Below are 27,445 nucleotides of genomic sequence, written 5' to 3' on the forward strand. Positions count from 1 at the left end.
GGCAGCCTGTGTGCGCCTCTCCCGTGTGCTCCGATTGATTTCCGCCCGGGCTCCCCGCCGGGGGCCACACCCCAGCTGCGGTGCTGCCAGCTCTCTCCTGCCCCCAGACACATGGCAGGGCCAGCCCAGGGGCACTGGCTCCTCCACCCCTCGGTCGCTCGGTCAGGAGACCTGAACACCCTGGGTGACAGGGAGCAAATGGGAAACCTCTGGGTGGGATTCAAACCTGCACCGCAGCAAGTGGCTGGACAGGGTGAGGGATCGAATGCCAGCTCAAGTGCAGCTCTCCCAGCCAGGGCACAGCTCCCTCCTCTCACCTGCCAGTCCTGAGGGTGGGAGCGTTGTCCTGGGCAGCCATCCTCCGCCTGTGCCAGGTTCGGGCTCCTTCCCCAGCCCCCGGTAGGCAGGGCTCTGCACGCTGCCAGCTGAGTGTGGAGTCTGCTTGGGTGGCCCCAGGCTGCCCAGAGACAGAGGCAGCGCTTGGGGGGGGGGTGGAAGGTGGGCTCCTTTCCTCCCTCTCCAGGCGGGGCCTGGCCCCGCTTGCCTGGCTGCCCTTCCAGGTCTGGCTGTTTTATGCAGAGACGCCCAAGGCAATTCCCCCTCGGGAAGCCCAGGGCAGCCAATCATGGACCAGCTCCCCCCCTTCCAAACTTCCCCTTTTCAAGCAGCAGCAGTTTCACTTTTGCTATTACTCTGCCCTGCTCCACCCTGTGCTGCCTGGCCAGGCCCCGGGTGCAGGCTTGGGCTCCCCCCTGGGGAGGGAAGGGCAGCTCCTCGCTCTGTCTCCCTGCTGCTGGGGGCTGGGCAGCCCTGGCTGTGCCTTAGGGTGACCAGATGGCCCGATTTTATAGGGACAGGCCTGATTTTGGGGCTCCTATTACCCCCCACCCTGTCCCGATTTTTCACACTTGCTGTCTGGGCACCCCATCCTGCCTGCCCCTCGCGGGGGGCTCTGCCGCAGTCCCTGCCTTTCCTGCAGCGCCTGGCCGCTGGCTCAGGCTACCCCTGTAAGCAGTGAGGGGCCAGCCGGCCACAGGGGTCCTGGGGCATCTGGCCGAAGCCAGGGGCTGTCGCCGGCAGTGTCTCTCCGTGGCTTTGGCACAGTTGTGTCAGGTGCCAGGGCTGGGGATTTCCACCTGCCGCATCCATTTACAAACCAAATGAACTGAATGTTGCGGGTCCCACTGCCCCTTTGCTGGGAGCTCATGGGCCTGTCTCCCCAGAGCTTCCGCTGGCCTCAGCGCCCTTGAGCGCGGGTGATCCCAGAGCCAAGCTGGGTTACACCCCGGCTAAACCCTGTGTTCAGCCTGGGGCTGGAGCTGGGCTGAGAATGGTCCTTTAACCCCATCACGGCCACTGCCAAGAATTGGAACTGTGCTGGCACAGTGCTGCACACAGCTGAAATTCCCCTCCCATGGCGGCCTCCCCACCCCTGGGGGGCTAGACCCTGCCATTGGGCTGTGAGATCCATGAACCTACCAGCACTGTACACCGCTCTCGCCTGGCGCCTTCCCAAGCCCCCCCCAGTGCTGCCTGTCCTGTCACCACGTCACTGGGCCCCACTTCCCTAGCCAGCCAGGATGCTGCAGTGTGTGGCCATCAGGAGCCTTCCTTCCCAAGAGGCAAAGGGAGCCATAGGCTGGGCTGGGCCGGAGCACACGGGAGGATGGCAGGAGGGTGCGTCAGAAGGGAACACAGATCTAGGTGGACGTCTACACTGAACTTGACCCAATGGTTCACTCCACTCCTGCTGTCTGAATGCTCTGTGGCTGGCTTCGCTCCCCTTCCTGTCCACAACTAGGAGCCACCAGCGGGATGTGCCCGTGAAAAGGGCTAATGCGGCCCTAGGATGTGTCAGGTGAGGTATTTCCAGGAGAGACAGGGAAGTGTTAATACCTTGTACAAGGCACTGGGAGCCCTCCTCTGGAATACCGGGTGCAGTTCTGGTCTCCCATGTTTACAAAAGATGCCTAGTTGCCACGGGTGCAAAGAAGGGCTACTAGGCTGAACCGAGGAATGGAAAACCTGCCTTATGAGAGGGGATCTTGGCTTGCTTAGCCTGGCCCAACACAGGCGAGGGGAGAGCTGATCGCTGGCTATAAATCCGGCCGAGGGGGAACACCAGGCAGGGAGAGGTTATTTCAATGAAGTGACAGTCTCAGCTGGAAATCAGGAGAGGGTTTCTAGCCATTGGAGGAGTGAGGTTCTGGAGCAGCCCCCAAGGGGTGCAGAGGGGGCAGAAAACCTAACTGGCTTCATGCCTGAGCTGGATCCGTTTTCGAGGGGATGGTGTGATGGGGCTGCCTCCGCTGGCATGGAGCCGATCGGGGACTGCCAGCAGCACGATCCCGACCGCCGGGGATGGGCCACTAGCTGGGAAGGGCTCCGAGTCACTGCCGAGAATTCTCTCCCGGGGGTCTGGCTGCCGGGGCTTGCCCATGTGCTCAGGGTCTAACCAATCACCAGATCTGGGGTCAGGAAGGAACCTTGTGCTGGTCCCTTCAAAGCGTGGCCCCCAGGTGACATGGAACTTGCAGAACTGGATCCTTTGGGAGGCTACCACAGCGATGGGGCCATGGGAGGGTGTAGAAAGAACTATCCCCCGAGCCCTCTTGGGTACGGTGCCAGGGAAAGCAGCTGGTGCGTGGAGCCCCCGTTGTGCGGCTTTCAGGGCTGGCTAATTGCAACTCGTGGCATTGGGAGAGGCGGTTCCGCCCTGGTGGAGTGTAGCCAGGAGGTGCCTGAACCGCACAAGTCAGGGGAGGCGTCTTGAATAACACTGACTGGCAGAGAGTGACGGAAACTGGCCCATGGGCCCTGGCCCAGCCCAGCCCTGCTGCTGTTTGACAGGGACAAGCAGGGAAACCTGAGCCCGAGATCCAAGCGGATTAGCTGGCTTTGGTTTCTGCAGTGGCTCAGGTCCAGCTTGCAGGTGTTCGGTGGGGAGGGGGGCCTGCCCCCAGCTTCACCCACAGCCACTTTCCTGCTTTCCCAAAGCAACCCGGGGCTACTTGGATCCAGTCCAAGCCCCTGGCAGACATCTCGGGGGGGAGGGGGCGTCATGGAGGTCCCAGTAATCCCCTCTCTGTCCCCACAGAGCCCAAGCGATGCCCCTCCGTCCCCGGGAGGCAGGGAAAATATCTTGGCTGCTTCTGGAGGGGTGGTGGTGTCTGTGAGGCACAGAGAATCTGGGCCAGAGCGCAGCATTGAACCTAGAGCGCTTTAGCCACAAGGGCATCCTGCCTGCCTGCCTGCCTAGCCATGGCCCACATGCTTGTGCTGAGCAGCCGCAAACCCACACCGCAGGGGCCTCATGCTGGACACCACGGTGTGACGGTGCCATTTGCAAGTCGGAGTGTCTGGCCCTCCTCCAGGTGAGTGCTAACGAATGTCCTTGCTGCGGTCAGGCAGTGCAGGCCTGTGTGTGAGGCTGCAGCCGGGGGCCTCGGGAGGTGTGGAGTGCAGTCGGGAGAGGAGGTTGGCTTTCCAGAGCAGTTTGCAGCCAGGCTCCATTAGCCTTTCTTTGTCCTCGGTAAGGAGCGTGTTCAGCCTGTGCTAAGGCAGCGCTGGTGTCATTTCGCAGCCTGGCCCCGCTTTGGAACCAGTTTTGGTTTTGGAACGTCCTGGAGTCTGTCGCCATCCCAGTGAGCAGAGTCGGTGGCCAGGTCCTCCGCCTGGCTGCACTGTCTGCAGCCCCGGCCTTTAGGAGCTCAGCTCCTGGAGCTCTGCCCCAATCTGCAGAGTCCTGGGCCTGCCCTACCCATGCAGCGGCTTCCACCTCCCCGGTGCAAGAGGTCCCGGCTGGCCCCTGGCCCCCTCCAAAACCGCTGTCTTTACCCATGATGCTCTGTGCCAGGCTCTCTTCAGCTGACCATCCCCGAGGGGGCCCAGCCCGTCTCCCCTCGGACGAGGCGAGGCCGCTGGGACGTGACCTGCACCATCTGCCAGCACCGCCCGCCGGGGAGGGGACGAGCCGGCGCCGCGGCTGAGCCTCGCTGGCAATTAACTGACACCTGGGAAAAGCCCCCTGGCCCCCAGGGGCAGGTGCTTCCCAGCCGCCTGGCGCTGGCACAGACCCGCCCTAGCGAGGGCTCAGGGATGGGGGATGCAGCCCGGGGTGGGGGGGGAGCTGCAGGCCCCGTGGCTGAGCAGCCCCCGTGCTGCCCTGGCCGCAGCGACCCCCGCCCCCCTGGGGGCACCACGGCCTGGGAGAGGGGGCAGAGCCTGGGCAGCACCAGCTGCTCCCCGAGCCCAGGGGAGCTCCCAGCGCCGGCCAGCAGGGGGCAGCGTGAGCGCCGGCAGGGCCCGGCCGGCCGCTCTTCCCGCCGCTCCGCTCCTCGGCAGCGTCCCCAGCCCGGGTAAGTGGGGCTCGTGCAGCCGGGTGCCCCTCACTCCCGACCCGCAGCCCCGGCTCCACCCGCCCAGCCCTGCCGGTGCCTCTCACTCCCGACCTAGCACAGTTCTGCCCCCCCCTCACTCCTGACCTGCCACCGCAGCTCTGCCGGTGCCCCTCACTCCCGACCCGCAGCCCCGGCTCTGCCCCTCCCCCGCCCTGCCGGTGCCCCTCACTCCCAACCCGCAGCCCTCTGTGGTTCAGCCCAGGGCTCTCCCTCGCAGCTGGTGCTGGACCTGGACTGAGCCTGGCACTGGTGATTTCTCCAGTGCATTAGGGTTGCCTGGTACTTTACAGATGGGATCATGCCCCTGCCTACAGCCTGAGATGCAGCCCATGGGCTGTGGACCATGGTAACACACGTGCGTGGGCTGCACTCAGCTGTGCAGGGACTCACAGCACCTTCCCGTGGGCTGCAGCTCTGGCTTTAACCCTCTCTCCATGTCATTGCAGCACGATGATTCTGGCCTCAGTGAAGATGTTCTGCCGCGGAGGCTTAGCTCCTAGCTGGAGGCTGGCAGCTGCCAGGAGAGCACTTGACTGGTAAGGTTGGGAGAGCCCAGCGGAGCTGAGGGCCCCAGCACCACCTCTCCCTGGATTTCCCATGGCCCAGTGCAGACTGGCCTGACCTTCTCTCAGGCAGAGTGAGCCTTCCTCAGCAGCTAGCAGAGCCTGGCTGCTCCGGGCCAAACCCCAGCCAGCAGCAGCAGCCTCCCCTCCGAACAGGGACTGTGGCCAGGTCGAGGCTGGCTGGTGCTCTAGCAGCAAGACAGAGCTGTCCAGCAGTGCCCAGGGCCCCTCTTATCCAGGCCCAGCTGCTGCTTCTGTCATTGGTCCCTGTGTGGTGCAGCTTGACCTGGTCACTCAAAGGCTGCCTGGGAGCCTTGGGCGGCTCTGGGGTGAGCCCTTCATGGCAGTAGGGAACCAGCCACCAAGCACAGTGTGGGGAGGTCTCTGCTCGAGGGGGACTGGTGAGGAAGCTGAGTAAGTCCTGGGGTTTTTGGCTCGTGGGTCTCAGTCAAGCCCTCCTGTGGCAGGCAGCCGCGCCGGGGTCACCGCCTCACCCCTGCAGACGACGAGCTTTACCAGAAGACAATGCTGAAGGTGCTGGAGCAGGACTCCTCCAGCATGACGTTCATACACAGCTACAGCAGCCGGGGCTTCACCATCAATGGGAACAAGGTGGTGGGGCCCTGCGCCATCATCCCACACGCCATCCTGCAGTGGAATGTGAGTGCCCCAGGGGGCAGGGCCTGGAGCCTGAGGACCTGCCCCTCCCCACAGGGCCTGGGCCTTCAAATCCCCACTGTGCTGCACTCCCAGCCAGGGGGAAGTGGAGTCCCCCCAGTCCAGTCCTGGGGGCGGGTGTGTGGGAGACCCAGGGAGCTAGGCCTGGGTGGGAGCACGTCCGTCACTTTGACTCTTCCCTACCCCCAAGGGGGAGTGCAGGTGCTTGGACCTGAGCCGCCCTGGCTGTCGAAACCTGCCCAGTCCAGGCAGCCGCGAGCGCCAGGGGCAGGTTGCTATTGGACTAGTGTGGGCGTGATGGTCCCCCATGCAGGGCACAGGCCGCATTGCGGGCAGGAGAGGTGTGTGTCTGAGTGTCCTTCCTTCCCCTCAGGTTGGCTCTTACCAGGACATCACCGAGGAGAGCCTGGTGCTGTTCCGGCTGCTGGAGCCGAGAATAGGTAGGTGGGAGGCGCAGAGATGAGTGGGGCACATTCTGCCGCTCCCCCCAGAGCTCTGCCAGTCACTGGCTGGGTGAGCCAGGAGCAGGGACTGCACTGGCCAAGCCACATTTCTGACCTGCCCCTGGCATGTGCTGGCGCGTGTCCTGCTGCCCTGGCCACGTGTGTTGTCTGAGCCAACGCAGAACTTCCCCTTCCCCAGACACTGCCCAGCAATGAGTGTTGGGACTGGGGCAGCCAAGCTGGGGTGACTCAGGGTCTTAGGCACGAGGCTTTGGCCACTGCAGTCTGAGTGGACAGACAGGCCTTGAGGATGGCTGTACTGGTTGTGTGCTGTGCACCCGCCATTGAGGGGAGGAGGCAGGGCTGGGTTTTGCCATGTGGCCAACACAGCCTCACTCACCTGGGCTTGTCTCTTGCTGCTAGAAATCCTGGTGCTGGGCGTAGGGAACAAGGTGGAGCGGCTGGAGCCTGCTGTCCTGAAGTTCATGAGGGAATGTGGGATCGCTGTGGAGGTGCAGGACACGGTATGGGGGGACATGCTGGGACCGCGGGGGGAAGCTGAGCAGACCTGCAGGTCAGAATATCTGCTCAGGAAGCCCAGAACAAGGGGCACGTTTTGAGGCGAAGGTAACTGCTGTGTCTGTGCCTGCCCAGCCAGGCAGCTGGAGCTCGAGTCTCCTAGTGCAGCCAAAGCGGGGGATGGCCTGGTGCCCCAATCCTCCCCTGGCCCCTTGCTCAGATGGGTGGAGGCCACAAGTGACCCTGCAGGGCCAGGGAGTGAGACGGACCCACAGTTGCTGTGTTCTGAGCTGGCATTGGGCCCCACGTACCCGCCACATCATTTCACTGGACTGTGCACCAGGGCCGCAGCCCCATGATCACGTGCACACGCTGGGGCAGGGTAACTGTGCCCTGGTGGCTATTTGCTTGAGATGCACTCCTGCCACCACAAGCTTAATGTTACTTTTCTGATAGGTGCCAGGCAAGGAACTCTGGTCCCTGGGCTAACAATCACCTGTCGAGCTCTGAGCTCTGGGTTAGGCATTGACGGTTTCTGGGCCTCTGCTTTCTCTTTCACAGCCTAATGCTTGTGCAACGTTCAACTTCCTGACAAGCGAGCGTCGGGCGACCGCGGCTGCCCTCATCCCCCCCAGTGCTGACAGAGCCCTGATGTAGCGGCAGCTCCGCGGCTGAGCCCGGCTGGCCCTTGGGACTCACACCCAGCCCGTGTACAAAGGGTTAAATGCCTCCCAGGGCCTGGAACTGGACCATGAGCTGGTAACAGGAAGGAGAAAATGCTTCAGAATAAAGAGTGAGCAGCTGCCCTGCATGCAGCCTGGTGGTGCTGCTTTCCCTGGGAAGGGCTGCAGGTGCCCCTACCCTGTGCTTCCTTCCTCCTGCACTGGGCCTGGCCAGTCGCTCCTCAGGCTGCTGCCAGGGGAGGGGGCAGCTACCCCCCTTGGTGCAGAACTGTTCTTGGCACAGGCTGCAGCCATTATTGGGGCCTCTCTCCCCCTGGCCCCAGGAATGCCATCCTGGCTTTTGGGGGGGGGCTGGGCTGAAACTCACCTCACCCCCCCTAGGCAATACTAGGCCCTGCCCCACAGGAGAGGTTCTGGGCTGCCCCGACAGGTACCAGGGGTTGGCTCAGCTGTAGCAGAAGTTCCTTCACTTCCCCCAGCTCTGTCCTCTCTTGGCCAATGCCAGGCAGCAGAATAACCCCTGGGAAGCTCCGCAGCACACTGGGGTGTTCCGGCTGCAGGTGGGAGCGGCCAGTAAAACCTGCCCCGCTGGGGGGGGGGGGGGGGTCACAGGGACAGGAATGGTGAGGAGCACGTGGGGACAGCGGTTGCTCTCACCATTTTGCACCAGAGCAAATTCTGGGCCCAGCAACAAAACCAGCCTAAGGGGTGACCTGTGGGCATGACAGGCTCAGTGGCCACAACAATGGGACAGGAGTCCAGGGCTGCACCCTGGGGAGAGGAGGCCTGAGACAGACACAGAGCCCCACCGCTTTTCTTTTATTGTAAAACATGGGCTGGGCCTGAGCCCCGCTGCCCCGGGGCATTGGGAGCACAGGGCCGGAGAACAGCTGCTGAGCCCAGGGATCAGCAGGCGCTTGCAGGATAATGGCACTTCTGTGAAAGGAGCAGCTCAGGTGCGTGGCAGCTGAGGGCTGCAGAGCAGCAAGGTGCTGAGTACAGGCACGGACCCTCCTTCAGAAGAGGCGCTTCTCATACCTAAACAGACAGGAAAGTTAGCCATGGGCACGGGCCCCTCCTGCACCCGGCCTGCCCAGCCCAGCACACACGGAGCAGGGCCTGGCTTGCCCCCAGGAGCCCTACGCCAGCAGCAGCTGCTGCTCTCAAGCCATAGGGCCTGTGCTGGGACAGTCAGTTGCAGTAGATCTGCGCCATCTGGAGAAGCCAAGTCCGGTGCTATCCAGGAACAGCTCCGGCCCCCCAAGCAGCCAGGCTCACTGCAAGCCAATAGGACGCATCTAGGGACAGCAAGGGCAGGGCAGGGCCATGCCACACCACATCCAACTCCACCCGTGTGGAGCCACTGAGAGCCCAGCCTGGCAGGACTTACGAATGGAGGCCGTGAACTCCTCCTTCCACCTGGGCAGACGTCGTCCTCTTCTCAAACTTCAGTTCTCCCGAGTACATCATGGCTCTGCCGAGGGAAAGCAGATGTGGGGTCATGCTCCCCTGGCAAGTGCCAAGGAGATTTCACACCAAGTGCAGCACAGGAAGAGCTAGGGGTTTCCACACGCTTGCCCCCAGGCCCATTTCTGGCAGCAGCAGAGCCAGGAGGCAGCTCCAGCACCTCCTCAGCAAGGCTGCCCAGGCAGCGCTCTCCCATCCCAACTCCGCCTTCAGGGTGTGCCCGCTAGGGACTGTGACAGGAGCAGGGGCTACAGCTCAGCTGCACCAGAGATCAGGGTCAGACATGGTGGGCCTTGACTACCAGACGCTAGCTCAGGGGTGACAAGATGAGCTCCATGGACGGCACTGAGCATTAGCCAAGCACGCACAGGGGAAGTCTCTTACCTGACTTGGGTCAGACTCTTGGCACCGATATCCTGACAGGAGTGCTGGATCCCAGCAATCAGGTACGGGATGAACTTGTGGATAGAGCCTTTGTCTTGCACTGCACCAGAGACCCCCTGGGCCACTTTAATTTTATCTGTCTCACTGTGGATGGTCAGGAGAGAAAAAAAAAATACAAAACCCAACCTTCCATGGACAAACCAGGGCTGGCAGGCTAGGCAGTAATCTCGGACTCGGGGACCTGCCACCCCTCAGGCCAGGTCTCTCCTACCTGAAATAGCGCGTCTGGCTGCCCAAGTTCTTGTCCATGGCGTCCAACGATCCCATTCCCCGGTATTTCTTCAGCCTGATTCCGTCCGAGAAGAAGTACTCGCCAGGGGCTTCCGTGGTGGCAGCCAGGAGAGAGCCCATCATCACTGGAGCCGGCGGGAAGGTTAGTGACAGCAGAGTCAGCCATGGGGCAGGAGGGGAGCTTACACTGGGGCAGGGCTTTGTGTAGCCTCTTGGGGGTGGGGGGGTGCCTGCAGCAGGACCCTGTGATCAGGACAAACGGTGACAGTGGAGCTGGCCAGAATATACCAGGTTGCCATTGTTTGCTGGGCCCTCTCCCCCGTTAGCAGGTGCTGCTGCTGCCACGAGAGGACAACTCCCCCGGAGGAGGATTTGTTACCCTCACCTGGCTCTAACGGAGGTGGGGGCTGAGCAGGCCTGAGGGAGGAACCGTAGGAACAGACGAGCTTAGGGAGGAAGGGGCACGTCTGGGCCCTACATAGCAGGTGGACTCGAAAACCAGACTGAGAGAGACAATGGCTCAGAGGCTCGCTGGGTTTGCAGTTAGCCCTTGTACCTAGATCCCGAAGGAGCCAAGACCCAGCCACGTTTGTTTGGCACGAGTGGCACCAGCAGACCTGTCTGGAGAATGCTGCCCTGAGCATGAGAGTAGATCAGTGCCTGGGGCAATGTACATTCGCTGCTGAAAAGCAGCCTGGGCAATGTAAACACCCCAGCAAGCTCCCACTCTCGGCCTGGCGTGACAGTGCTGACGTGGTCAGGGCTTTTCAGTGCTGCTGCCCTTGCAGAGCTCCCGTAACACTGCCAGGCAAGCGCTGCAGAACAGTCTGCAGGCAGGCAGACGCTCACTCATTGGGTTGCTATTCCAACAGCAAAGCAAATCCCCCAGAAAGGAGCCACCCCTCCGAACGCCCTTAGCTCCCCCCGTCCCCCTCACCTGTGGAAGCACCGAGTGCCAGGGCCTTGGCAACGTGTCCCACGGTTTGGATCCCTCCATCTGCGATCACCGGGACCCCAAATCTCCTGGCATACTCGGACACTTTGTACACTGCTGTGGCTTGGGGCCTGCCGCAGGCCAAGACTAGAGCCAGGAAGAGAAGGGGTGAACCGTCAAGGACCAGGTGCTGCAGCAGTGCCCGTGCTTAAAGGCCCTTTGGCTTTCAGTCACACACAGACCTCCCAGTCTGCTTCTCCCCTGGAATACGCCCCACGAAACCAAGCAGCCCTGGCCCCACGGCCCAGAAGGCAGGTGAACGGGGGCTATGAAGTAACTGCTGCCCCAATGCCATAGAGAAGCTTTTGCAGTGGTTACAGAATGACCATGGACCCCAGCTGGTCAGTCCTTAAGGGCACTGATTCACTCACCGCGTAGTGTCCCGTAAGACACAGAAGGAAGCACAGCCAGACCCAAGAAACCCAAGCCCAATGAGTCCCATACGATTGCTGTGTTCCCTGCCCTGCTGATCACCACAATGATGGGGTGTCAATGTGCAGCCAGGAAGAGGCATTGATCAAAAGGAGAGAGTTTCTATTGATACGCAGCAACAGAAAAGGAAAGACACAGGGAGTTTCCCCAGCATAGCAGGGCCTCCTTGAAGTTTAGCCAAATACAGATTTACCAGCGCTTTAGCGACTACAGGCTTTTCGCTGTACAAAGAAACAACTGAAGGGAAACCACTGAATGATACGTATTCGGGTACATTTACCAGCCAAGTGCATGCAAATATGCTGCAGGAACCTTCCCATCCCTCAGATTCCCCCAGCAACACAGTCACCTGGACGCCTTTCCTCCAATCGCAATCAGCACAGTAGCCCAGATGAGATTCTGAACATGCAAGATTAGTAATTCAGGGTGCAAACATCATGTCTGATGCAGGGTTTCAAGCTGCCACCTGTGAGCTGCACCAAGCGTGCCAGCTCCTAGGAGACTGGTGCTCTGCCAGAAGAGGGAGCCTTTACAAACTACTCTTTGCACTGGCTCACACACATTTCCCCCTGTGCTCACACCAGCAGCTCAGGTTGGGAGATTTCCAGGTAGTGATCGTGAAAGTCAGTATTAATTGGACCCAGCCAGCCATGAAGAAGTGTCTGCTAGTAAGAGTGTGAATGCTGTTAGTGTTAAAGAGAGGGTCTCGCTTGGTACTGCACTGCCGAAGGAGAGACTGAGGGTGCCCATACAGCAACTCCTCACTTAACGTTGTAATTATGTTCCTGAAAAAAATGCAACTTTAAGTGAAACAATGTTAAACGAATCCAATTTTCCCATAAGATTTAATGTAAATGCGGGGGGTTAGGTTCCAAGGACATTTTTTGGGGGCAGACAAAAGGCATTATATGCTGTACAGTACTGTACTGTACTGTGGTTGGGAAGTGCCCCTGCTTACCCCACACAGGCACAGCCCGCTGCAGGCCAGGATGCTAGGAAGCACCTTTGCAGCAGCGGCAGCTTCCCTGGAGAAGAACAGGCGCCGACTTTGCTGGGAATGCTCCAGGCCCGCCTCTTCCTGTCCCAGCTCCACTCCAGGCCCACCTCTTCCCACCCCCACTCCACCTCCTCTGCGGAGCACGCCACATCCCCGCTCCTTCCCCTTCCCCCTGAAAGTCCTAAGCACCGTTTGGTGGTGGGGGAAGCGCTGGGGGGGAGGGGGAGGAGGCGGATGCGGATAAGAGGATGCTCCCTTGTAAAGTCACTGCTCTCCTACAGAATCTTACCAGCAGTGGACAGAGCAGGCAGCCTAATGATGTTAGAAGGGAGCATTGCACAACTTTAAACGAGCAGTGACATAACTCTGAAACAACGTTAAGCGGGAGGACATTAAGTGAGGAGTTACTGTACAGCCGTCTGTGACGGCACCATCTCCTCTGTGCACCAGCCTGATTTCAAAGAAACCCAGGGCCCCAAGCCTCTGGATCCCATGATTCTCTACAAAGAACAGAAGTTTGTAGCTAATTTAGAGAAGTAATCCCCGAGACCAGCCCTTTACAATTCACCTCTTGGCACAGGGCACATGGGACCATCACATGACTGTATTTGGCTGTCCCAGCTCCCAGTGCCAAGACAAACAGGAGGTGCAGGCTTCCAAAGCAGGGTTCAAAATGTACGCACACTGCGCCTGTACTGGGAGCCAAGGCCTGTAAGGGTGGTGCTAAGAGAGCACTGTCATGCTGGCGGGTACAACCCAGGAGCCAAACCAGAAACCTCTTTCCTTGGAAGTGCTTCATAAATAGCCAATAGGGCAAAAGCCAAGATTCATCTTGGTCACCTACTTATCCTGTAACAGTAGCGTGTGAGGAGAAGAGCCCTTCCTCACACTCGCAGCTCAGAATCACTGGCAAAGGGCCTGGCTCTGGGATGCGCCTTCCAGCTCGCCACAGGGTGAAAGTCCTGGTAAAGTCATTCACACAGCACGGCTAGCTTCACACAAGGCGAAATGTAGCTGATGTGTAACCTCTCCCATCGCTGAGAGGAGACGAGATTCAGAGCAGAATTGCATGCTCTGCCTAGGCCCCATCCTCCCACATGCAAGCACCTGCTGCCTTCCACTGAGAGGCTCAGCAGTGCCCGAGGAAGCTCAATCGGGTTTTTAAATTGGGTTTGGATTAAAGACACTGTGAGCCCAACTGGCCTCGATTCGGACAATTCAGAACCCTGCTTTAGAAATCCAAAAGACTTCTCGGCATCAGTCTTTGGGTCAACTACCAGTATCCAAAGCCACAAAACCCCAAGTGCATCTGCAACTCAATTATTCTCAAACAAGCGGAGGGGCCATGTGCAGCCAATCAGGGTCCTGCTTCAAGACAGAATTAAGGTTGAGACCAGGGCAAGTGACTTACTATAGGTGCCCATGACAGAAGACGGGCACTTGGGGCTGTGGGACTTTAGTTCTGGAGGGATCTGTGGAGCAGCTAAACAAAACAAATAAATAACATTTAGAAACAAACAGCGGCAGCAGAATAAAGGGCCCCCCAGCCTGGGCTAACTGAGCCAGAGCTCGGACGTCAGGGTCCCTCTCAGGCCAATCCCCTGAGAAGGATGCCAAGCTGAAGGCCACGTCCCGGGGAGCACAACCTGGCACTCAGCATGTGCTCTCCCTACTCCAAGTGATGCTGAAACCCAGGCTCCTGGCGTTCCTGGCACGAACACCCGCCACACAACATCCCCTGTGAAGTACAGGTGTTCCGTCTCTGCTGCCCCCGCGAGAGGGACAGAGCTCCCAGAGTCTGGCTGTATCCAACACACTGCCTGCCGTCACTTCCTCGGGGAGCACGCCAAAGGGAGAATGAAAAGCAGCAGGAAAGCGCTATGCATGAATGGCCTGGCCCAAACCAGGAACTGCTGGTGCAGTAGGGGATTGGGTAGGGAAGGGCAGCTCTTGAAATAAACATTCTTACACAAAAGAGACACGACAGTTTCTCCAGCACAGCACCTGGGCCAGTCTCCAAGCAGCAGGTGCTCCCTTAGCAGGCAGAGCGAGAACACAGATCCTTGGTACAGGGGCTGTCCCCAAGGCGTGTCACCCCTCCCCAGGGTCCCCAAGTACTGCTGCTGGGATCTGCAAGACGGCCCTGCACGCATATATCGAAGGGCTGCTTCTACTAGTCAGCGGCTTGTTTCAGGCCCATTACAGCAAAGGCAACTGATGAAGCACAAGAGGGGCTCTGCAGCAGTGATGGCATCCACTCCCCTGCTCGCTTGTGTCTCTTGGAACTGTGATGTCCAGTTGCAACTTTAAAACCAGTCCTCATTCCAGGCCGTGCCCAGCCACTGAGTCAAGTAGCTACGCTAGGCTAGAGAGCTGTGCCTAGGAACGCTGCCTGCCTGGCACAGGCTCCCCTGGGATCTTGCTAACTGCAATAGCTGCATTCAAAACCCTCATCTTCAGCGGGCAATTGCACACTGGCACCACAAGGGTCTTACTGTCATCTGCAGCTGTCCCACACAAACAACCCTGGCAGTTTTATCACCATCCTCTCTGCTGCCCTCCTAGCTATGCCTAGGGGGCAAATGGAAACCCCCTACCCGCCCCCCGATGTCTGTACCCTATGCCCTCTCCTTTGCCCTGCTCACTTTGATGGAGATCAGGTCGAGTGGCACTTCTACGCTCTCACACTCAGCCCTGGAGTGTCTTTGGCACTACACAGCTGTAAGATCCTATCCTGGTACACCGGCCCTGTGGCAGACAGTCACCACCACCCCAACAGCACCTAGAACTCACTCACTGTGTCACCACAGACTTATCGCAGGTTCTCAGTAGGAAACAGATGTTTAGCAGATGTGTTCTTCTAGCTACTGAGAAGATATTAAACATTTTCTTTACCTTCTTGTGTGATGCAGATGGAGCCACTGCCCATCCCGACCCTTAGAGCATCGACCCCTGCATCAATCAGATTCTTCGCCTGAGCAGCCGTCACCACTGAAGCAAACAGAGGAAGGTTTTTAAGTGAGAATGTTGTCTCCTTTCACCACTAGTAGCTAGCCAGTCGCCTAGCTTCCTGCAAAGGTGCTTCCTCCTGAGCTGGCTTGGCAGTAAAGGGTTCTCTGCACTTGCCCAGCACCTTCCACTCGGGCATCTCAATGGGTTCCACAAACAGCACCTGATTCAGCCGCAGCCCCAGGGGATCTAGGGATGGAGAGGGCTCCCTTTTGGCGGCAGGCTAATTGTGTTGGTGTGCATGGTAACAAAACAGGTCATGCACAAAGTCAGTTTGAAATCTCAACAGCAATCAGGCACCAAATGGCTGGTTCTCAGTCAACTGTGTGCGCATCCCCCTGCTGCTCCTGTGCATGCACCAGTCACCACAGCCATGGCACGTGCACACTGAACCTGGGTGAAAACCAGGCCTTGATGTTTGACTGCTCTAGAAGAGACCCTGCCAGCTTGGTGTGCAGGGACCAGGGGTTAGCTTTACAGGGGGGTTGGGAGGGATCAGCCTGATGCCAGAGCCTGGGTGGGGGTGGGGTTAGCCTAAGACTGGGTCCTTCCCAACATGGTTCGTGTCTGCCTGATTCCCAGGGCCATGCTTCTCCACTGCCCTTTTCACTGGCATTGTACTGGCTGCTGAATCCACAACAGCTTCCCCACTAACCAGTGGCGCAGCGGAGTCCGTGCTGCAGCTGGACTAGTGAGGCCATTGTAATGCATTGTACAATGGCAGAGGAAGCGGGAGACATGCTTAGGGCCAGGCAGGGGACAAAAGGCTGGAAGAGGCACTATGCTGCGTTATCAACGTATTTGGTAATGCAGATAAAGACAAGAGAGTTAAACTCTGCTCTGCCAGATTCAGATGGATCTTTCCATTTATTTTCCACACAAGGTAGGAGTCCTCCAAGAACCAGACACCTGAAATTCTAGAAGGATTTCAAAGCAACGTTACAGAGCCCAGAGAGAAAAGGGTCACGGCTGGGGACTGCACACACTGCATTAACCCTGCGTGAGAAGTTTTCACACAGAACGGAAGTGTCCCTCAGGTGCTGAGGGGCTGGACCATATTCGATACATCTGACACACAGGTCAAAGTCTCACTGGGCAGGTGACAGGGAGGCTCATTTAAAGAAGGTCAACACGTCTTTCACTACAACTGAAAACACTCCAAGTCTAGAAGCTAAAATTGCATCTAGCAGATTACCATTGCCTCCAATGACCTGTAGGTTAGGGTATTTCTCCTTGATATACTTGATCATGTTGATCTGGAAAATGGAATTGCCCTGAGAGGAATCCTGGAAGAGAAAGAAAAACAAAATCAACCAAAATAGCTACAAAGGATTTTAAATCCAGCCCTAGGAGAGTCACAGGGACTTCAGCACGTTGCAAACAGGTGATTAATTCACTTCAGTACTGAAAGATCTCAGTGCCCAGGCTCAGAAGGCCAGGAAGACGCGAGCCACACGAGAAAACCATCACAAACTTTCATCTTACAGGACTTTTCAGCCTAATGAATGCAGGGTGCACACGCACGCACACACAAACAGCTCACACCGAGGGCTAAGAGAAACATCTAAGAGCTGCATTCTTTAGAGAATTATTTGTGTTTCGGGGTCTCAACTTCACACTGCCAAGAGACAGCTGCCTTGCGAACCCCAGGACAAGAGGAGGGCTCACTAATACTGCCCTGGAAAGAAAGGTTGTGGGGTGGAGGTCAGTCCAAGCCCTTAGTGCCACCTGTCTAGTCCTCACTGTCCAAATGATCCTGTCCCACCCTCACGAAACGCATGTGTCCGTGGTACAGTCTATACGAGTGAGGAAGGATGGTCCTGTGGTTACAGCCCTGGCCTGGGCTAGGAGACCAGGCTTCAGTTCCTGCTCTGCCACAAATACCTTCTCACGTAAAGTCACTAGACCCGTCTCCCACCCCTAGAACCGGAATGGCAGGACTGGCTGGCCTCAGAGGGGTGGTGAAGATGGTCAGGTGCTCAGCTACTATGGAGATGGGCCCCCCGAATACTGAATTCAAACAGACCCCAGAGATGCTCAAGGACGACTCTTCCCAACTCCCATGCACATGGCTCATTTTTTGTCATTCATTTTACTCTGGGTGGGTCTTCACAGCACAGTCAGCTCCAGTTCTGACAAGTTTGCACTCTGGGTCCTGTACTGGAGCTAGCCTGCCTTGGGTGAGGCCACGTCTACCCCACAAGCGCTAGAGCGGCACACAGCTGCAGCACTGTAGCTGTACAGCCGTAACTCTGGCTATGGCTACACTTAGCGCTGCCGTGGCAGCGCTTTGAAGCGCGAGTGTGGTCGGAGCGCCAGCGCTGGGAGAGAGCTCTCCCAGCGCTGTCCGTACTCCACCTCCCTATGGGGATTAACGTACAGCGCTGGGAGCACTCTGATCACACTGGCGCTTTGCAGTGCCACAACTTGCAGTGCTAGAGGGGGTGTTTTTTCACACCCTGCTGCAGCGCTGCAAATCTGCAAGTGTAGCCATACCCTAAGTTAGCGTAGTGCAGACACAGAACGCTGCAGCTGCGCCACTGCAGCCCTTCAGTGTAGACAACCAATGCCGACAGGCGGGGTTCTCTCCTTGGCATGGGGTAAGCCACCTCCCTGAGAAGCAGTAGGTAGGTCAACAGAAGAATTTTTTCATCAACCTAGCACGGTCTATATTGGGACTCAGGTCAACACCACCAGTCAGGGGCGTGGATTTTTTCACACCCCTGAGCCGTGTAGTTAAACCGACCTACATTTCTAGTGTAGCCCAGACCAGATGGCAGCCATGGAAGGGTTTTTTCTGTCACCACAGGAACTCCACCTCCCCGTGCAATGGCCGCATTCTTCCCTCGAACTGACTGCAGCTGGCATAGCTCCGTACAGCACTCAGGCGTGGGATTTTTCACACCTCTGAACACCATAGCTATGATAAGCTAGGTTTTAAGGCCAGGCCTGACAGCAACCACACTTCAAAAGAACACTGGCGTTACACAGATTGCTCATTAGTAGCACAGGATGACTGGATTAGCTATTGATGAGATCCCCACTGCATTACTAGCTCCAGCGTCAGCATCCCTGGAACGCCACTGCCCCATCAACCTCATGAGCTAGCGAGCGGGACTTGAAGCACTGCTTCATTCCAGCTAGAGAACTGTGCATGTGGACAGGAGTCAAGTTAGGGGTCAGATGTTACCTGTGTGGTGAAGACACCCTAAGACAGGAAAAGTTAGCTGCCTTTTTCCCAAGGCAGCAGCAGTCCCTGCTTACAGAGGCCCCACATTAAGAGCACCAGCCCCCCTTGTTTGCATGGGAGAGAGAAGGTGCTTCTGACTAACCCAGCTAACTAAGATGGCCTGTTAACCAAGCGCTGGATGAACATGCTCTGGGAATATCGCCCATTTCCTTTGGGCTCTCAGACTAACCCATTGACAGCAAGGGCACGTGCAAACGGCTGTGCCCCAATGATTAGAGACGTGGGGCTGACAGGACGGACTGCTGAGGAGTTCCAGATTGGTCCCTCTGTGTTATCAGGTAATTACAGGACACAATACTGTTATTTCACACCAGGAGTCCAACACGTGCTGGTACATTAGTCCTATGGTCAGTGACAGACAACAAGCGAGCAGAGCACCTTTGTAATTAGCCATCTAGCCTGAGGTCCCTACATCGAGCTGCACAGATCACCACATGCTAGCAGACCGGTATCTGAACCAACACACACGCCATCAGAATGCCCCACCATGAACAGACTCCTGCGCCAGCCCTACAGGTCCAAGCTAGGCCACTGGCACAAAGTCCACGGTGAAGCTATGCTATGAAGAGGGATGCTAATCAAAAACTTGTCAGGGTGTGTTGAATTCACTCGAGTCAGAGAAGCCAAATCCTGGCGCTCACCAAGACGACGACATCCACCCCCGACTGCACTAGGAGGTCCAGGCGGTACTTGTCATCTTCATGGGTTCCAATGGCAGCGCCACAGAGCAGTTGCTTCTTAGCATCTTTAGATGCGAGCGGGTAATCACGGTTCTTCTTCAGATCTGTGCGGGCGATTATAGCCACCAGCTCATCCTCCTCATTAACAATTGGCAGCTTGCCTTGAAATAAATAAAAATACACCATCATTTCAGAACCTCCCACCAGCCTGGCCCTCAGGGCAGGAGTTCCCAGTTAAAGGAACCCAGCTCACCGGCAGCCCGAGCAGGACTTGCTTTTGAAACCCAGCAGACTCTGGTTCTCATCCCAGCTGGCAGAATGAGAAGTCAGTAGGACTGGGAAAGGGCTCAGGATTATGATCCCGATCGTGCGGCATAGCCTTGAATTCAAAAAGGGCACTTGTACTCGAGTCACTCCAGCCCCCCCACAGAACTGAACTGGTCACAAGCCTCTGAAACCAGACTCTAGAAACTGGATACAAAATTAAAACCCTGCGGCCAAGTGCACTCTTGGCATTTACAGCTTTTCAGCACCTTGATTGGCAGGAATCCCTGAAGTTCTAAGCAGACTCAGAGATGAAGGTGAAGGTTTTAATCTTTTGGCAGGTCTTCACGCTCGTTTGGGGCTCCAGGACACGCCTGTCCTTACCACCCCCTTTTCTCCAAGGAGATTTGGAAGGAACACCCCATGGGACACCTGGTACCAGTCTTTGATTGTAGGGAAAAACATTTGCGTTGAGAAACAAACTGAATGTGTGGAGAGAGAAGCATGAGAGCATTTCCCATACACGCACAAGTGTGTGCTCACATCTGCCCCACCTCCCTTACCCGCTGCTCTATGCCAGACACAGCTCACCCACACAACACATAGCTAGTCACGGTACCTTTTTTGCTTCTCTGCAGAATTTCATTTGCTTCCTTTAATGTTACCCCTGCAGGGGCAACAACGAGATCATCCCGCTTTGTCATAATCTGATAGAAAAGGGGGCAAAGAATGAAACGTCACACATGAGTGAGAGCTCCTTCCCACCTGAGCCAGGACAGGAAACACAAACTGCCAAGCAAAGGCACTTCAGTGGCCACTTGTTAGGAGCCAGAGGGTCCCAACTAAACGTTACATATGGGATGGATGAGGGAGCACGCGATAGCGTGGAGCAGCCCATGGAAATGAATCTTCAGCCTGCAGCGCTCAATACCCATTCAAACAGTCCACTCAAATCCACACGGAGCCCGGCACAGAGCTGTGTCCATAGGCTGTATCTCCATACTGCCGGCTGACCCAGGGACATCACCCTGAGAGAAAGAACAACCACCTCACACCCTCTACTTGGGATTTCAGCAGCACAGACTCCCCTCACATCACCAGCTACACAATCCAGACCAAAAGTACTTTTCATAGGTTAGGAACCTAACTCCAGCACTCATTTGTCTGATACAATCACAGCCTCTTACTGTTCTGGCAGAAACTCCACCAGTCACTGGGCTTGTTTTCAGACAGCGCTCCCTAACATGCTGGCTTTAGGACGACTCTGCTTGGGAGTGCCTGATGCTGCAGAATAAGGGCAGGGGATGGGAGGAAGAGTTCACATCTAAATTAGGGCTGTCAATTAATCGTAGTTAACTCACACAATTAACTCAAAAACATTAATCACGATTAATCGCACTTATAACAATAGAACAACTGAAATTTATTAAATATTTTTGATGCTTTTCTACATTTTCAATATTGATTTCAATTACAACATACAATACAAATTGTACGGTGCTCACATTTTTATTACAAATATGCACTGTAAAAATGATAAACAAAAGAAATAGTATTTTTCAGTTCACCTCATACAAGTACTGTACTGCAATCTCTATCGGCAAAGTGTAATTTACAAATGCAGATTTTTTTTTTGGTTACATAACTGCACTCAAAACCAAAAAAGCATAGAACTTTAGAGCCTGCAAGTCCACTCAGTCCTACTTCTTATTCTGCCAATCACTAAGACAAACAAGTTTGTTTACATTGATGGACAATAATGCTGCCTGCTTCTTATTTACAATGTCACCTGAAAGTGAGAATAGGTGTTCGCATGGCACTTACATGCCAGATATGCTAAACATTCGTATGCCCCTTCATGCTTTGGCCACCATTCCGGAAGACATGCTTCCATGCTGATGATGCTCGTTAAAAAAATAATGCATCAATAAAATTTTTGACTGTACTCCTTGGGGAGAGAATTGTATGTCTCCTGCTCTGTTTTACCCACATTCTGCCATATGTTTCATGTTATAGCAGTCTCAGATGACCCAGGACATGTTTGTTTTAAGAACACTTTCACAGCAGATTTGACAAAATGCAAAGAAGGTACCAATATGAGATTTCTAAGGATAGCTACAGCACTCAACCCAAAGTTTAAGAATCTGAAGTGCTGTCCAAAATCTTGAGGGACGAGGTGTGGAGCTTTCAGAAGTCTTAAAAGAGCAACACTCTGATGCAGAAACTACAGAACCCGAACCACCAAAAAAGAAAATCAACCTTCTGCTGGTGGCATCTGACTCAGATGATGAAAATGAACATGTGTCAGTCCGTACTGCTTTGTATCATTACCAAGTAAAACCCACAGCATTGACCTGCTAAACTCAGGGTTGTGAGTTCAATCCTTGAGGGGGCCATTTAGGGATCTGGGGCAAAAATCTGTTTGGGGATTGGTCCTGCTTTGAGCAGGGGGTTGGACTAGATACCTCCTGAGGTCCCTTCCACCCCTGATATTCTATGATTCTATCAATATGGAAGCATGTCCTCTGGAATGGTGATTGAAGCATGAAAGGACATATGAATCTTTAGCGCATCTGGCACAAATATCTTGCAACGCCGGCTACAACAGTGCCATGCGAACACCTGTTCTCACTTTCAGGTGGCATTGTGAACAAGAAGCGGGAAGCATTATCTCCTGCAAATGTAACCAACCTTGTATGTCTGAGGGATTGGCTGAACAAGAAGTAGGACTGGGTGGATTTGTAGACTCTAAAGTTTTACATTGTTTTACTTTTGAATGCAGTTTTTTTTAAAATACATAATTCCCCATTTGTAAGTTCAACTTTTATGATAAGAGATTGCACTACAGTACTTGTATGAAGTGAATTAAAAATACTATTTTTTTGTTTTTTACAGTGCACATATCGGTAATAAAAAATATAAAGTGAGCACTGTACACTTTGTACTCTGTGTTGTAACTGAAATCAATATTTGAAAATGTAGTAGACATCCACAAATATTTAAAATCAATGGTATTCTAATGTTGTTTAACAGCATGATTAATTGCAATTAATTGTTTTGATCGCTTGACAGCCTAATCTAAATTAACATGCCTGCCTGTGTCCACTCTGACAAACCAGCACCAGTGTGCATCTGTACAGGGCTCATAAGGTACATATGCAAGAAAGAGAGCTCTCCTCCCTGAGTTCAGGGGAGTACTATCTAACCCAAAATTGGGGTGGAGGGGGCTGGTTTGTATTCAGATTGCACAGAAAAGAATTCCAGAAAGATGGCAGGGGGGAGAGAATAACACCCAGCACTAATTACTTGGAGAGCCTATGAGAGCAATGAGCAGGACATGAGAGCTGAATCATAAGTGGGATGAGAACCAGGGCTGTTACAGAGACGCCTATAAACTCTCCTGCCTACTGTTGCATACATAGGAATCAATGTTCAAAACAAGAATAAGAAAGGGGCTCCCAGTTCTGCAGCATAGATGCTCAGAGGCCTGAGCAGGAGATCTGGCACGAATCTCAACTGGCCGCCGTCAGAGACAGAATGCTGTTCTAGATGGACCATTGGTCTGACCCATTATGGCCATTCGATGTTCTGAATGGTTCAGCATCTCTGAAGAAACTCAAGTCTCTTTGATACCATTCCTGAAGTGACACCGTCAGCGTCTCTTTGGCTAGTAACAGGAGATGGAAAACAGAGCTGGGACATGAATGCAATGCCAAGCTGGGTCTATCTTTAGCGTATGCTGACCTAAGTCAGGAGGGCGGCACTGGCCGAGAAGCACTAAAAACTACCCTATGCTGACATCTGACAACACCGAAGCTCAACGGAATTAGCACCAGAAGGCTCACACCCCAGAGTGCATGCTGCAGGCTGATGGGCGAGAGCAAGAGGAAGAAAAGGAAAGTTTGTTCAGGAAGCACTGTGGAAGTGCTAAATATGACTCTACTGAGCCCAGGAGTTAGCCTGCACTGAGAGTGTCCCAGCCAAAGGGATTATACCAGGTGCCTGAAAGCACTATTCAGTGAATGGGAGCTTGGCGGCTCTGGCCTGTGCATTCAAACAATGTCACTTTTCCAACGGCCAGGTCACTACAGGAGAGCAGCAGTAGCCAATACAGAACCAGGAGAGAGATGATGGCTACAGCTAATAGTGAACATCTGCCAGGGGCAACAGATTCTTCTTAAAAGGGTGGGTGGGTGTCGAGGCCCCGCCCCTGCCCCTCCTCTTCCCCAGAGGCTCTCGGGCCCCCCATCCCAGCCCGTAAAGGATCCGCAGCTCCCCACAGCTGTGTGGTCCGCTCTCACCTGGGCCTGGCGATGGAGTCTTATGGGAGAAGAGAAGGGACAGGGCCCGTGGCGAACAGTGGATGGGCCAGGTGTGTCCACTTTCAAAAGTGGAAAGGCCATGTGTGGCCCCCCAGTCCCCCGCATTCCTGCACCCCGATGACTGCTATAGGAAGCAAAAAGGATCATGGCCAGATTGTGCCAAATGGTAAACCTGAGCCAGCAGTTATTGGAACACGCTAGTAATAGGCAGCTACAGAATGAAGCAGCAGGCACAGAACCCAGAGGTGAGCAGTTCAACTAAGCAACAAAAAGACTAATTTAAACCTGGAATAAAACAAAGAGCCAGGCCCCTGTCCCCGCTGGGCTGGTTCACAAACCTCATTCAAGCACCGAGCCTGTGTCATCACCACACACTGTAGCACTTCCTAACATAACCCTCCCTCTCCCACCAGGAGCGCGGGACCTCAGGTAACAAACCTCACTGAGGGGCAAGTCGTGCTCCTCCTCTTTCAGGAAGTCAATGTCTCGGGATGAGATGATCCCCACCAGCTTACTCCCATCTTTCCATTGTCTGTGATAGGAATGCCACAGAATCCGTGACGGGCTTTTGCTTCAAACACATCTCTCACTCTGTCCTTGGGGCTCAGCACCACTGGGTCCGTGATAAATCCCTGTTCATATTTCTGAAACAAAGCATGTTCAGAGAGCAGAGTAAACAACATGGATAGACTGAGCTGTAATGTGACAGGCATTTAGCACTCCTCATGGTAAGAGCTGTGAAGCTCTGTCTCTCTCCCAAGCTGGCAGAGTCCGTTGCATACAGGTCTTTGGGGTCAGTGACTGCAGTAGCAAGGATGCTGCATCAACCAAGTCAAGCTCCTTTCTACCCATCTCTGGGGATAAATTCAATGACACTTTTGAAAATAGGCAGGGGGGATTTAACCCCAGCATCCTGGCCAACATTCCCCCCCACTCAGTAAGCAGGTTCTCGTGTCCCTAGCGGTTGTGGGATATGGCAAGACAGAAGAGCCGACACGTCCACCTGCACTGACCAGTGCCACTGCTCTAAGAGACCAGTGTACAAGGGGAACGAGTGCCTGCCAGCTCTCCTTTGCTGAAGCCTAGTTCATGGTTCTCAAACTGGAGCCAGACCCCTTTGGACATTTAGTGACTTGCCCAGTTGCTGCAGCTCCTAGTTTCCGGCTTCAGCTGTTCTTTACCTTAACTTTCCGTACTTCATTGGCCTGGAATTCCGGTGTGCAGTTATGATGGATGAATCCAATCCCACCTGTGAGCTGAAAACACACAGAGGCAGCAGTAAGTCACTGGAACGATAGGGACCTTCAATTTTATTTGGTGAATTCAACAACCAGGTACAGACAGCAGACTACTACTGCAGCAGAGCAAACTGCACTGCTAATGGGAGCTCAGATGCTCTGAGGGCAGGATCTGAACAGTATAAATGCCAGGATTTCCTTATCCAAAGACACGACTTGCCTCCCACCCCCATGGCTGCTTATGGGATACCAGCGTAAGGAGTATGTTCAGGCCCAAAACATGCTCCAATTTTCTTTTAGGATGATTTAACATCAGATGTTGTATGTTACAAAGGGTTTGTTTTCCTTACAGAGTGAAGAGTTGGAATACAGCAGCTGAGAGGCTATACTGCTAAGAGGACACATTGATAAAGCTCCAATATGATGCAGAGAAATAAGATCTAACCCACTAATAGCAAGACCAGCTTAAGGAGATCTGAAAAAACAGCAGCTGGCAATAGCGAGCCTAGTTAGTGACAGCTGGCTTAACACTGTAGCACATTATTTTAAACTGTAAGTTTAACACAGATGATGTCATCACTCTTGGGAAAAGGTATTAAAAAGTTATTCTTCAGTTTACAGGAGTCACTTCTCCCACCTTCTACTGTTCCTGTCCAAGGGCACTCACCGCCATTGCAATGGCCATGCTGGCCTCTGTCACTGTGTCCATGGGAGAGGAAACCAAGGGAGTCTTTAAGGTTATCTTTTTGGTCAAAGCTGAAGTCAGGTCCTAAAAGAAGAAAAGGTTTGTTGTGGTGATATGCAAGTTCATCCCAAAGCAACTCTACCTGGGCCTGTGAACCAGGGAAACCAGCATGGATTTTTGCTTAATATGCCACACACCACGGCTTTACAACAGAGTGGTTTTTTTAGTTCCCATGACCTTCAAAGGGGCACTAATGTCTCCAAGAGTTTAGCTCCAAGGGCAGCCAAGAGAGTAAAAATAAAGATCATTCTCTCCCGCTACAATGGCCACTTAAGCAGACACAAGACGAGCCTGTTAGCAAAGAACTGGGGTCAGGGAGCACCAGCCTATAGACATTAATTCCAGATAACGCAAACTTCCCCTTCACATGACATGCATGCGACGAAGTGGGTATTCACCCCCGAAAGCTCATGCTCCAAAACGTCTGTTAGTGTCTGTAAGGTGCCCTGGGACTCCCTGCTGCTTCCCCTTCATACTCACCACTTGGTCTGCAGTGAAGTCAATATAGCCGGGAAGAATAAGGAAGTCACTGGACCATGGGATGGAAGGAGACAAACTGAAATCACCTACATGTCAGGGACATGACCCCCCCCGCACCCCTCCCTCAGGGACACGATCCCCCCCCCGACCGCCCCTCCTGCCCTGGCGCCGGGGTGATGGGGGGCGGGGGGCACCGCCAGGGCTCGCAGCCGGACGGCGCGCACGGCGCCCCCCGCCAGGGCGCTGCGGGTCCCGCGCGAGCGGGTCCCGCAACCCGGGGCACCACCGGCACCGCGCCGGGCAACCAACCCCGCAGGCGCCATGGAGCCCCCGAGCCCCGCCCTGGGAACGTGCCTGGCGGGACAACGCGGCTCGTTGGGAGCGACCCCCGACCCAGCCCCCGCCGCAAGACGCGGCCCCAGGGCCCCGCCGGGCCCCAGACAAACGGCCCCCCGTCCCCTCCCGTCAGACCCGCCCCGACACAAACCCACCCCCGTCCCCTCCTGTCAGACCCCCCCCACCGGGCCCCACACACAACACCCCTGTCCCCTCCTGTCAGACCAGCCCACTGCCGGGGCCCCCAGACAAACCCACCCCCGTCCTCCCGTCAGACCCAGACCCAGACCCAGGCCCCCGCCGGGCCCCACACAACCCCACCCTCCGTCCCCTCCCGTCAGACCCAGCCCCCGCCGGGCCCCCAGACAAACCCACCCCGTCCTCCCGTCAGACCCGGCCCTGCCGGGCCCCACACACAACCCCGCCGCAAGAGGCGGCCCCAGCCCCTGCTCACTTGTAGGTCAGCCCGTCCCCGCAGTTGAGGAGCTGCTGCGCCGTCAGCCCGTCGTCGGGCACGTAGCCGGTGCCGCCGCTGATGAGGTAATCGGCCATGGCGGCTCCGCGCTAACGGCTGCGGCCGCGTGGCCCGGAAAGAGGCGCCCCCCGCGCGCGCCCCGCAGATCAACCCCGCGCAGGCCCGGCCCCGCCCCGCCCCGCCCCCTACGGGGGCCGAGCGCGGACCGCAGCCCCGCCCCCAGCGAGCGGCGAGCCCGGGCCGCCCCCCCCCGCGCGGGCCCCGCGCTGCCCGACACGTGTCCGCGTGACTGGCCGGGGGGGCCGCGCTCACTCAGCGCCAGCCCCCCCCCCCCGGGGGCGCGTTCCCGGCAGCTGAGCCCGCGGGAACCCCCTGGGGTAAGTCCCAGCGCCGGCTGGTGCTGGGCGGGCAGGGCGGAGTCCCGCCGCGCCTTGCAGAGCCCCGGCCCCGGCTCGGAGGAAGGGCTTTGACCGGGGAAGCTCAGGCCCAAATCACTCTGGGAGCCGTGGGCCCCGCGTGTTTTGACACTGCTAGAGCAGGAAGGGCGCAGCCCCGTGCAGCACCCGGGCTGGAAAGGGAGCAGTGAGGGAGATAAGGACAGTAGGACACCACCCCTGAGACATGTAATTATTTTACCTCAGTCTCCACGGCCAGAAATGCTGGGGAAACCCATCCATCCATCCGTGCCTGGGCCCTGCCCTGCCCTGCCCTGCTCATAAAGAGATGGGGCCCTCCGAGACTCAGGGGAGGAGCTGAAGCAAATTGATAATCCAGTGGGTAACCAGGCCCAGACAG

At 55.9% G+C, this 27,445-nt stretch overlaps 2 protein-coding genes and 1 long non-coding RNA gene across 9 annotated transcripts in view; 1 reads left to right on the forward strand and 2 right to left on the reverse strand.

The window, feature by feature from the left end:
• Positions 1-479, reverse strand: part of LOC120409209 — a 12,708-nt gene extending 12,229 nt beyond the window's left edge. Inside the window, exon 1 of the long non-coding RNA XR_005601197.1 lies at positions 318-479. This is a non-coding gene — a long non-coding RNA (uncharacterized LOC120409209). The remainder of the gene's footprint in view (positions 1-317) is intronic.
• Positions 1-7,537, forward strand: part of NDUFAF3 (NADH:ubiquinone oxidoreductase complex assembly factor 3) — a 22,473-nt gene extending 14,936 nt beyond the window's left edge. For 2 of the 7 annotated variants that reach the window (XM_039546857.1, XM_039546856.1), the window contains exons 2-6: positions 4,847-4,936; positions 5,431-5,623; positions 6,015-6,081; positions 6,508-6,608; positions 7,165-7,537. In XM_039546857.1, the coding sequence (XP_039402791.1) occupies positions 4,851-4,936; positions 5,431-5,623; positions 6,015-6,081; positions 6,508-6,608; positions 7,165-7,260 (543 nt within the window). In that variant the 5' untranslated portion in view covers positions 4,847-4,850 and the 3' untranslated portion in view covers positions 7,261-7,537. Of the gene's footprint in view, positions 1-1,991; positions 2,136-3,097; positions 3,375-4,262; positions 4,359-4,610; positions 4,747-4,846; positions 4,937-5,430; positions 5,624-6,014; positions 6,082-6,507; positions 6,609-7,164 lie in introns of those variants that run through there. The other 5 variants (XM_039546851.1, XM_039546853.1, XM_039546852.1 and 2 more) reach the window with 5 other exon arrangements.
• Positions 7,538-8,089: 552 nt separating this feature from the next.
• On the reverse strand, positions 8,090-26,727 carry IMPDH2 (inosine monophosphate dehydrogenase 2). Its single transcript, XM_039546850.1, is given in 15 exon segments — positions 8,090-8,324; positions 8,677-8,760; positions 9,138-9,281; positions 9,409-9,553; positions 10,366-10,509; positions 14,747-14,842; positions 16,056-16,146; positions 18,752-18,951; positions 19,674-19,761; positions 23,815-23,891; positions 23,894-24,020; positions 24,558-24,632; positions 25,282-25,383; positions 25,840-25,888; positions 26,630-26,727. Coding segments are annotated over 15 exon segments (1,542 nt in total). The 3' UTR covers positions 8,090-8,302.
• Between the last annotated feature and the right edge of the window lie 718 nt (positions 26,728-27,445).

The sequence above is a fragment of the Mauremys reevesii genome, linkage group 7 (genome assembly GCF_016161935.1).
Source record: "Mauremys reevesii isolate NIE-2019 linkage group 7, ASM1616193v1, whole genome shotgun sequence".
NCBI lineage: Eukaryota > Metazoa > Chordata > Testudines > Geoemydidae > Mauremys > Mauremys reevesii.